Consider the following 11,836-nt stretch of genomic DNA (forward strand, 5'->3'; position numbering starts at 1 on the left):
GAAGGAAAAGCCTGGAGGTAACCTGTGGAGAGAGATATGGAGGAAACAAGACAAACATTACCTAACCAAAACGCACCAAAAATTACCTAAAAATATTGCATCACACACACACACACACACACTCCACAAACAACCCTTATATCACACCTGGAAAACGCCCACAATAAGTTTACCCTAGCCAACCCACACCAAAAAAAAAAAAAACCACTATACATAGGTAGCTATAGTTGACATTACAAAAACGTACAAAAAACACACTTACACACACACCACACTCACAGCACACCTGAGGACACCTTTCCCACACCCACACACACTCACCTCTCCCTCTGGAACTTGGTGAGTGGAGTATTTGTGGAGTTTTGCCGCAGAGAGGAGACATGCAGCAAGTCAACAGCAGCGGCTCTCCAAGAACCCATTGTGACATTGTGGCAAGCCATGGTGCACCTCTGGAATAGTGGTAGTTGTTGTAGTAGTGGTAGTGGTGGTAGTAATAGTATAAATGAGGCGTGACAAGGCGTAGGAAAGGGTGAAGGACTGCCTACCACACTATAACACCACCATATCTCACTATCCACTTCAACTATCAAACTATCACGCATATGGGAGGTGTATGGATCCACAAACTATCTACGGAGGCAATATGGGGGCGTGACAAGGCGTAGTAAATAAGAAAAACTGAAAATAGTTAACACAGAGAGGGCCGATGTGGAAGGCAGGATGGCGGACACTGCCTAACACAAGAACACCACCATATCTCAGTAACCGCTTCAACTATCAAACTATCCCGCGCATGGGAGGTGTATGGGTGCATAAGCTATCTATGGAGGCAATATGGGGGCGTGACAATGCGTAGGAGGGCAGGAATGACCACCGCAAATATGAGGCAACAAAACCCAAAAGTTTGCTTATAAAGACGCACTTATTTTCACTTTACCACACTTTTTTCACCTTAATTGGCACGTCTCACTAACTCTACATACTTTAGATAATAAGCATGTACACGCACCCACTTGGGAATAACTCACCTGCTCCACAAATGTTGAAAAACTGTAAATCTCATAACAGAGCTAACAATGGCGGATCTTCTCCTTCTTCTTCTTCTACGCAAAATGTCGACATCATTGTATACACTTCCTCTATCACTCAAACTTCTTATAAAATTCAAAATAACATTGAAATAAAATAAATAAAATATGATATGGTAAAGAAAAATGAAAATAACATGTGTATTATATTCCCAATACCGAAATGGGGGTGTTGGGGTCACTCAGAAATCTTGATAAAGAACATATTTCGCCTTAAGGATTGAAATATTTCTACTTAATTAGTGAAGTTGGCACTTTTCTGATATCTGATTTGTTATTAGTAAAGTAAACTAATTTCTAAACTACAATAGAATCGAGTCCAGCTGTGTTTTGGTTTACCGAAAAAATAACGTTAAAGTCACTGCAAGGAATATAAAGTTTTTTTTCTTACCACGCCTAGGATTGTTTTGGTGCTTGATATAACACTTAAAAGATATGAAAAACATGATTCAAGTAACAATATTCCATAAAGTTTAGTCTACCTATTCGTATTTTCAATTTCAAAATTTTGAATGGTAACAAAATAGAAAACAAAAATCTTTATATGACAAAGAATCTGTGTTTTCTTTATTCGGCTGGAAAGCGAAAATTTGTGTTATTCAGAAAATGTAATATAACGTAGTTTGGGTGAGCTTTCCATCTCGACATTGTGGTGTGTTTGTCACCCGTTAATTGGACACAAACACCTTCCTTTCCACCGCTTTCAATAAAAACCACCCGGTAGGAATATTATATTTTGATTATTAGTTACACTATTTATCGCGCCTAAAAGTGTAGTGTATACTAGTCTGGGAGCCGTTTTTCTTGTGGCGATTTTTTAAATGAATTATCTACGTCAATATTGAACCCACGGGGGCGCCTCACCCTGCCTTCCCCATGGACAGTCCAGCAATGTCTGCTTCCACTCCCCCTGTGTTTCCAGACCCAGAGAGTGAAGCAAAGCCAGAATCAACCACCACACTAGATAAATAGCCATTACTGTGGTAAATAAGGCGATGGTTGTGTATATGTACCCCAGTTAACACCGCCCGCCGCCCACCTCACCCACACCCACAGCCCGCCCCAACATTTCCTTCAATTCTCACTGTTTTCTGCTGCTGCTGCGCCTCAAATGCATACCAGGGACAAAGAGGAGCGAGTAGTAGTAGTAGTAGCAGGAGCAGCAGTGTTATTATTATTACTATGAGGGTTAATGTGCGTGTGTGGGGGGCAGGCTGTTTATGTAAAATCCCTCTCTCTCTCTCTCTCTCTCTCTCTCTCTCTCTCTCTCTCTCTCTCTCTCTCTCTCTCTCTGAAGGCCACAGAGGTGACTAGGTAGAGTGTTCCTGCAGTTAATAATTTAGAAATGTTGTTAATCTCTCACTGGAACCTTAAAAACAATAACAACTTCAACTATACTCTATTGATGAAGGTTAGACACACAACCCGTCACTTCAGAGGAGCTTGGCGGTGTCTTATGGTGTGGCTTGACAATGTTAGGGCTGGATATGTCACTAAGCCCTTCTCTCTCTCTCTCTCTCTCTCTCTCTCATCGGTAAAGTTAGTCACTCTGAAGGTAAAAATGTGTCCCAGTAATGAAGGGGTTAAAATAGTGAAGACTGTGGCCATTAATCTTCTGTCCTCCATACACCCTTACTAATGTCAATAAAATGGTCTAATGGCACACAAATCTCAAGGTAAAAATGTTTCCCAGTACTGAAGGACTTAAATTAGTGAAGACTGTGGCCATTAATCTTCTGCCTTCCATACACCCTTCCTAATGTCAATAAAATGGTCTAATGGCACACAAATCTCAAGGTAAAAATGTGTCCCAGTACTGAAGGGGTTAAAATAGTGAAGACTGTGGCCATTAATCTTCTGCCCTCCATACACCCTTCCTAATGTCAATAAAATGGTCTAATGGTCCACAAATCTCAAGGTAAAATGTGTCCCAGTACTGAAGGAGTTAAAATAGTGAAGACTGTGGCCATTAATCTTCTGTCCTCCATACACCCTTCCTAATGTCAATAAAATGGTCTAATGGTACACAAATCTCAAGGTGAAAATGTTTCCCTGTACTGAAGGGGTTAAAATAGTGAAGACTGTGGCCATTAATCTTCTGTCCTCCATACACCCTTACTAATGTCAATAAAATGGTCTAATGGCACACAAATCTGAAGGTAAAAATGTGTCCTAGTACTGAAGGGGTTAGGGGATGGGAGTTTAACATAACTGTAGTGTACTTTAGTGTAGATGATAAACTAAGGAATGGTACTATCAAACTGGAAATTGAGAAGATCCTAGAGACTAATGCACAACATCTACTGCTTACAATCTGGCCACGTGGGATTCAAAGGAACACAAAAGCCAGATGGAAATGGAAGAATGATATTAGAATGCATGGAGAAATATAAAATGATAATGCCCAATGACGATACAATTGTGACAGCTTAGCTCAGTAATCAGCTTACCTTGTTGAGAAAATGCTTTGCTTCAGTGACACCCCAGACAGCTTAGCTCAGTAATCAGCTTACCTTGTTGAGAAAATGCTTTGCTTCAGTGACACTCCAGACAGCTTAGCTCAGTAATCAGCTTACCTTTATACTCAGAGTATGTTTTGGGGCATTTTGAGGTGTTACATGGTGTTTTGAGTGTGTTTTGGGATAAAATTGAGTGTTTTAAGTGGTTTGGGCGTGTTGAGTGTGTGTGGGTGTGTTTGTATTGAGCTCAGAGTTTGTTTTGGGGCATTTTGAAATGTTTTGGGATAAAATTGAGTGTTTTAAGTGGTTTGGATGTATTGAGTGTGTGTGTGTGTGTGTGTTTGTATTGAGCTCTGGGTGTGTTTTGGGGCATTTTGAGGAGTTACATGGTGTTTTGAGTGTGTTTTGGGATAAAATTGAGTGTTTTTACTGAAACTGAGGTTCCCCACGAATAGACCTGTCTCTGATAAAATGCTTTGGTTCGCAGTGACATCTCAGACAGCTTAGGTCAGTAATCAGCTTACCTTTGTGCCATCTTGACATGACATGATGCTCTCGGGAACACATTCCTCACACAAATAGATAAATCTCTGCACACTCAGTGAAATGTGGCTAAAAAATCTCTTAACTTCTTGTATGGTACATTTGCAGGATTGAAGCAAAGTCAGTCTTTTTATAATAATATATTTCCTCTATGTCACATAAACAGCTTTCATTCCTTCACAGCACCAACATCCACACAGAGTGTCCACACAGACAACACTGCGTCATTAAACTGTATATTAATGTACTTTAACTACTTTACTTGTACGATAAGTCCTCGTTACACGGTACATGTGCGTTCCTGAAAACCTTACCACAAATCAGAATTACCGCATCCCGAACCCATTATAACGTGCAATAATAGGGAATGCGCTCCAGCTTCCTGGGAGGTAGGCTAGAAAATGGCCTGTTCATACTCAGATATTGTGTACAAAAATCATTTCAAAGTAAAAAAATCTTTAATTGTCATATCAATAGATGTTTGCAAAGTTTTAGACAGTATAAGAAGGGATTATAGGATCAAAATTCTTATGGAATATCAAATAAATGAAAAAGTACTAGACCTAATAACAAAAGTTTACCCTGGAGACAAAACTAGACTAAGACTTCAAACACAAAATTTAACAAGTGGCATCAGACAGACAGACAGACAGACAGACAGCAGGGGGATGTACATACAGCCTTCATAACACTTGGCAAATTAACCCCTTCACTACCAGGACGTGCTCTCATACATAGTCATTCTGTTTTCTATTTTGGTGATTCTATACAGCTTCACAAACTTATTATGTGGGGATTCAAATAGTGAAAACTCAGGCCATTAATCCTCTGACCTCCATAGACTCTTCCTAATGTCAATAAAATCGTCTAATCACGCCCAAAACTCACAGTAAAAATGCCTCCCAGTACTGAAGGGGTTAAAAATTATGAAGACTGTGGCCACTAATCTTGTGATCTCCATAGACTCTTCCTAATGTCAATAAAATGGTCTAATGGTACACAAATCTCAAGGTAAAAATACGTCCCAGAACTGAAGGGGTTAAAATAGTGAAGACTGTGGCCATTAATCTTCTGACCTCCATACACCCTTCCTAATGTCATCAAACTGGTCTAATGGTACACAAACCTCAAGGTAAAAATGTATCCCAGTACTGAAGGGGTTAAAATAGTGAAAACTGTGGCCGTTTATCCTCTGCCCTCCATACACCCTTCCTAATGTCAATAAAATGGTCTAATGGTACACAAATCTCAAGTTAAAAATGTGTCCCAGTACTGAAGGGGTTAAAATAGTGAAAACTGTGGCCATTTATCCTCTGCCCTCCATACACCCTTCCTAATGTCAATAAAATGGTCTAATGGTACACAAACCTCAAGGTAAAAATATGTCCCAGTACTGAAGGGGTTAAAATAGTGAAGACTGGCCATTAATCTTCTGACCTCCATAACCCTTCCTAATGTCATCAAAATGGTATAATGGTACACAAACCTCAAGGTAAAAATATGTCCCAGTACTGAAGGGGTTAATAACTTTCAAAATAATAATAAAGACATTAGAAAGTGTAAATTTGTGTTTCAAAGATGACACTTTAAATGTGACTCACTTATTCTTTGCAGACGATGGAATGCTGTCAGTGAGCAGCATGGAAGATGCAGAGAGAGTGGCGGTCAGGTGGTGGTGGAGACAGGGAGAGTATGTGGCCTGGAGATTAACAAACAGAACACCAATAATCTTGTGACCTCCATGCACCCTTCCTAATGTCAATAAAGTTGTCTTATCATGCCCAAAATTGTCTTATATTGCCCTCAAAAATTACCAAACTATCTCAAAATGCCTCAAAACATGTCAAACTGTCTTAAAATGGCCTCAAAACATCCCAAACTGTCTTAAAATGCCCTCAAAACCTATCAAACTGTCTTAAAACTAACTCAAAACATGATAAACTCTCTTAAAATGCCCTCAAAAAATCCCAAACTGTCTTAAAATGGCCTCAAAACCTACCAAACTGTCTTAAAATTAACTCAAAACTGTCTTAAAATGCCCTCAAAACATCCCAAACTGTTTTAAAATGCCCTCAAAACCTACCAAACTGTCTTAAAATGCCCTCAAAACCTACCAAACTGTCTTAAATGACCTCAAAACATGACAAACTTTCTTAAAATAATTTTACACAATCTCAAATAAATCAAACTTCATTAACATCTGAGAGAGAGAGAGATATATATCTGAGAACATCTATATAATATATATATATATATATATATATATATATATATATATATATATATATATATATATATATATATATATATATATATATTCATTGCGAGTTTCAGTGTTTAGAGGAGAAATCAGCGAATGGTTTTAGTCTCCGCTTCGTACCCAGAGTAAATATGAGTGCTTCCGTCGCCCGTCAGTCCTCAGTTCTACTTTAGCCACGATAGAGTGAGCGTGTTATGGTGTTTGGACAGCTAATCGCACCACAACTTAGGTCACCTCCGCCTTATAACAGTGCCACATCATTACTAACGTGCATTGGAGCCACTTTCCTGGGTTATAATAGTAATGAAATGCTGTGAGAAAGTTACAGTGCTGAAAACATAAGGGAAAACTGCATAACTTTCAAATAACATGTGCACTACACTACACTACACCGTGGATTATTTATCTTGGAGCGCTGCGGGTTGGTCAGTGTATGTCGTAGTCATGTTTCACTATCACCGCTACTCACTCACCCTCATCGTTGTGTTATCATTGTAAGTATGTTTCGTTATTTTGCTGTTTAGAGACTTCACCTTACTAATTTTCCCATTGGCGTGAATGTTTCCTCATGCTAGTTAATGCCATCCAGATCACAACTAAGTACATAATTACATAGCGATACATTACACCTATCAGTCACTTTCTATGCCTTGTTATAATGACAAATTTATTATCAGTTTGCCTGCAACTTAATTCATACTAACATTAACAATAGTAACAACAATACCAACAGAATCTCTCTCTCTTTTCTCTCTCTCTCTCTCTCTCTCTCTCTCTCTCTCTCTCTCTCTCTCTCTCTCTCTCTCTCTCTCTCTCTCTCTCTCTCTCTCTCTCTCTCTCTCTCTCTCTCTCTCTCTCTCTCTCTCTCTCTCTCTCTCTCTCTCTCTCTCTCTCTCTCTCTCTCTCTCTCTCTCTCTCTCTCTCTCTCTCTCTCTCTCTCTCTCTCTCTCTCTCTCTCTCTCTCTCTCTCTCTCTCTCTCTCTCTCTCTCTCTCTCTCTCTCTCTCTCTCTCTCTCTCTCTCTCTCTCTCTCTCTCTCTCTCTCTCTCTCTCTCTCTCTCTCTCTCTCTCTCTCTCTCTCTCTCTCTCTCTCTCTCTCTCTCTCTCTCTCTCTCTCTCTCTCTCTCTCTCTCTCTCTCTCTCTCTCTCTCTCTCTCTCTCTCTCTCTCTCTCTCTCTCTCTCTCTCTCTCTCTCTCTCTCTCTCTCTCTCTCTCTCTCTCTCTCTCTCTCTCTCTCTCTCTCTCTCTCTCTCTCTCTCTCTCTCTCTCTCTCTCTCTCTCTCTCTCTCTCTCTCTCTCTCTCTCTCTCTCTCTCTCTCTCTCTCTCTCTCTCTCTCTCTCTCTCTCTCTCTCTCTCTCTCTCTCTCTCTCTCTCTCTCTCTCTCTCTCTCTCTCTCTCTCTCTCTCTCTCTCTCTCTCTCTCTCTCTCTCTCTCTCTCTCTCTCTCTCTCTCTCTCTCTCTCTCTCTCTCTCTCTCTCTCTCTCTCTCTCTCTCTCTCTCTCTCTCTCTCTCTCTCTCTCTCTCTCTCTCTCTCTCTCTCTCTCTCTCTCTCTCTCTCTCTCTCTCTCTCTCTCTCTCTCTCTCTCTCTCTCTCTCTCTCTCTCTCTCTCTCTCTCTCTCTCTCTCTCTCTCTCTCTCTCTCTCTCTCTCTCTGTGTGTGTGTGTGTGTGTGTGTGTGTGTGTGTGTGTGTGTGTGTGTGAATACGTGTTCGTTTCTAGGTGTGTGTGCGTTCGTTTTAGGTGTGCGTAAGCCTACATACAAGCGTGTTTTCGTATATATTTGAGAGAGAGAGAGAGAGAGAGAGAGAGAGAGAGAGATTCATTGCGAGTTTCAGTGTTTAGAGGAGGAAATCAGCGAATCGTTTCAGTCTCCGCTTCGTACCCAGAGTAAATATGAGTGCTTCCGTCGCCCGTCAGTCCTCAGTTCTACTTTAGCCACGATAGAGTGAGCGTGTTATGGTGTTTGGACAGCTAATCGCACCACAACTTAGGTCACCTCCGCCTTATAACAGTGCCACATCATTACTAACGTGCATTGGAGCCACTTTCCTGGGTTATAATAGTAATGAAATGCTGTGAGAAAGTTACAGTGCTGAAAACATAAGGGAAAACTGCATAACTTTCAAATAACATGTGCACTACACTACACTACACCGTGGATTATTTATCTTGGAGCGCTGCGGGTTGGTCAGTGTATGTCGTAGTCATGTTTCACTATCACCGCTACTCACTCACCCTCATCGTTGTGTTATCATTGTAAGTATGTTTCGTTATTTTGCTGTTTAGAGACTTCACCTTACTAATTTTCCCATTGGCGTGAATGTTTCCTCATGCTAGTTAATGCCATCCAGATCACAACTAAGTACATAATTACATAGCGATACATTACACCTATCAGTCACTTTCTATGCCTTGTTATAATGACAAATTTATTATCAGTTTGCCTGCAACTTAATTCATACTAACATTAACAATAGTAACAACAATACCAACAGAATCTCTCTCTGTTTTCTCTCTCTCTCTCTCTCTCTCTCTCTCTCTCTCTCTCTCTCTCTCTCTCTCTCTCTCTCTCTCTCTCTCTCTCTCTCTCTCTCTCTCTCTCTCTCTCTCTCTCTCTCTCTCTCTCTCTCTCTCTCTCTCTCTCTCTCTCTCTCTCTCTCTCTCTCTCTCTCTCTCTCTCTCTCTCTCTCTCTCTCTCTCTCTCTCTCTCTCTCTCTCTCTCTCTCTCTCTCTCTCTCTCTCTCTCTCTCTCTCTCTCTCTCTCTCTCTCTCTCTCTCTCTCTCTCTCTCTCTCTCTCTCTCTCTCTCTCTCTCTCTCTCTCTCTCTCTCTCTCTCTCTCTCTCTCTCTCTCTCTCTCTCTCTCTCTCTCTCTCTCTCTCTCTCTCTCTCTCTCTCTCTCTCTCTCTCTCTCTCTCTCTCTCTCTCTCTCTCTCTCTCTCTCTCTCTCTCTCTCTCTCTCTCTCTCTCTCTCTCTCTCTCTCTCTCTCTCTCTCTCTCTCTCTCTCTCTCTCTCTCTCTCTCTCTCTCTCTCTCTCTCTCTCTCTCTCTCTCTCTCTCTCTCTCTCTCTCTCTCTCTCTCTCTCTCTCTCTCTCTCTCTCTCTCTCTCTCTCTCTCTCTCTCTCTCTCTCTCTCTCTCTCTCTCTCTCTCTCTCTCTCTCTCTCTCTCTCTCTCTCTCTCTCTCTCTCTCTCTCTCTCTCTCTCTCTCTCTCTCTCTCTCTCTCTCTCTCTCTCTCTCTCTCTCTCTCTCTCTCTCTCTCTCTCTCTCTCTCTCTCTCTCTCTCTCTCTCTCTCTCTCTCTCTCTCTCTCTCTCTCTCTCTCTCTCTCTCTCTCTCTCTCTCTCTCTCTCTCTCTCTCTCTCTCTCTCTCTCTCTCTCTCTCTCTCTCTCTCTCTCTCTCTCTCTCTCTCTCTCTCTCTCTCTCTCTCTCTCTCTCTCTCTCTCTCTCTCTCTCTCTCTCTCTCTCTCTCTCTCTCTCTCTCTCTCTCTCTCTCTCTCTCTCTCTCTCTCTCTCTCTCTCTCTCTCTCTCTCTCTCTCTCTCTCTCTCTCTCTCTCTCTCTCTCTCTCTCTCTCTCTCTCTCTCTCTCTCTCTCTCTCTCTCTCTCTCTCTCTCTCTCTCTCTCTCTCTCTCTCTCTCTCTCTCTCTCTCTCTCTCTCTCTCTCTCTCTCTCTCTCTCTCTCTCTCTCTCTCTCTCTCTCTCTCTCTCTCTCTCTCTCTCTCTCTCTCTCTCTCTCTCTCTCTCTCTCTCTCTCTCTCTCTCTCTCTCTCTCTCTCTCTCTCTCTCTCTCTCTCTCTCTCTCTCTCTCTCTCTCTCTCTCTCTCTCTCTCTCTCTCTCTCTCTCTCTCTCTCTCTCTCTCTCTCTCTCTCTCTCTCTCTCTCTCTCTCTCTCTCTCTCTCTCTCTCTCTCTCTCTCTCTCTCTCTCTCTCTCTCTCTCTCTCTCTCTCTCTCTCTCTCTCTCTCTCTCTCTCTCTCTCTCACTTTGTTCATCAAATTAAGTTGATAAGCTGAACTTAAAATTCTTACTGTTTTTTTTTTTTTTTTCAAGTCTATACACATTCCTATAACCTGCTCTTGCACTCATCACTGGTAGATTAACAAAAAAAAAAAAAAAAAGTCTATACACATACATGTGGTGGAAATTATATGTCTGCACATTATAATAACTTGCACATCAGTTATCTGACCTCTGACGATTACCTACCTTTACTGTTATGTATGTTTATTCTTGATGTTTATTCTTGCATGTACTTCTATATTATTTCTTGAGCAAATAGCCATTTCCTACCTTACTAAATCTTCACTGCTCGACATAAATTATTCCTAACAAACTTTCCGCATCTCATTCTTCCCTTCCTTCCTTACCTGTCATACTTTCGTAACCATAACTTTTCACTTAAAAATCCTACCTCTGGAATCATAATTCTGACCTCAGTTCAAGCTGACATTTCTTACCAACATTGTTCTTCCTAACACAATTTCTACCCTCACTTTATTCACTGCCCACCTTTACCTTAAATAATTTCATGAACAACTCACCTACCATATGTAATCTGTCTTTCACCTAATGAATTGACAAACCCATGTAAACCCAGACTACTTTAGCAAGCCTACTCTATTTATATATACACTTGACCTAACCATATCTCTTACCTCTATCATTAGTTTCTTTCTTTATTTACCGTACCTTACCATATATCCAAGTCTCACTCACCTAACTCAATTTAACATACCTACCTTATATTAACCATGACTTTGTCATGGTTAAATAATCAGTACTTATTTGATAATAGATTGATTGATGAAATTATTTTGTTTTTTTTTTTCTCACCAAATCTAGCTAACTCTATCAAACATGACTTTGTTCATCAAATTAAGTTGATAAGCTGAACTTAAAATTCTTACTGTTTTTTTTTTTTTCAAGTCTATACACATTCCTATAACCTGCTCTTGCACTCATCACTGGTAGATTAACAAAAAAAAAACTACATGTGGTGGAAATTATATGTCTGCACATTATAATAACTTGCACATCAGTTATCTGACCTCTGACGATTACCTACCTTTACTGTTATGTATGTTTATTCTTGATGTTTATTCTTGCATGTACTTCTATATTATTTCTTGAGCAAATAGCCATTTCCTACCTTACTAAATCTTCACTGCTCGACATAAATTATTCCTAACAAACTTTCCGCATCTCATTCTTCCCTTCCTTCCTTACCTGTCATACTTTCGTAACCATAACTTTTCACTTAAAAATCCTACCTCTGGAATCATAATTCTGACCTCAGTTCAAGCTGACATTTCTTACCAACATTGTTCTTCCTAACACAATTTCTACCCTCACTTTATTCACTGCCCACCTTTACCTTAAATAATTTCATGAACAACTCACCTACCATATGTAATCTGTCTTTCACCTAATGAATTGACAAACCCATGTAAACCCAGACTACTTTAGCAAGCCTACTCTATTTATATA

General features: G+C 40.5%; 1 protein-coding gene and 2 long non-coding RNA genes across 7 annotated transcripts in view; 2 read left to right on the forward strand and 1 right to left on the reverse strand.

Moving 5' to 3' along the window:
• Positions 1-311: 311 nt before the first annotated feature.
• Positions 312-1,114, reverse strand: LOC123502425. The gene is made up of 2 exons (XR_006674051.1): positions 1,029-1,114; positions 312-449 (listed from the first exon to the last, which is right to left on the reverse strand). It is a non-coding gene; the product is annotated as an uncharacterized LOC123502425 (long non-coding RNA).
• An 826-nt stretch (positions 1,115-1,940) lies between these two features.
• Positions 1,941-5,877, forward strand: LOC123502430. Its single transcript, XR_006674057.1, has 2 exons — positions 1,941-2,071; positions 5,705-5,877. It is a non-coding gene; the product is annotated as an uncharacterized LOC123502430 (long non-coding RNA).
• A 2,240-nt stretch (positions 5,878-8,117) lies between these two features.
• The window catches only part of LOC123502382, a 137,133-nt gene continuing 133,414 nt past the window's right edge, over positions 8,118-11,836 (forward strand). For 2 of the 5 annotated variants that reach the window (XM_045251561.1, XM_045251562.1), the window contains exon 1: positions 8,119-8,606. Coding sequence is in view for 2 of the 5 variants with exons in the window: in XM_045251565.1 (XP_045107500.1) it covers positions 8,557-8,606 (50 nt within the window). In the remaining 3 variants the exon portion in view is untranslated. Of the gene's footprint in view, positions 8,607-11,836 lie in introns of all 5 variants that reach the window. The other 3 variants (XM_045251565.1, XM_045251566.1, XM_045251564.1) reach the window with 2 other exon arrangements.

Source organism: Portunus trituberculatus, chromosome 11 (genome assembly GCF_017591435.1).
Source record: "Portunus trituberculatus isolate SZX2019 chromosome 11, ASM1759143v1, whole genome shotgun sequence".
Classification (NCBI taxonomy): domain Eukaryota; kingdom Metazoa; phylum Arthropoda; class Malacostraca; order Decapoda; family Portunidae; genus Portunus; species Portunus trituberculatus.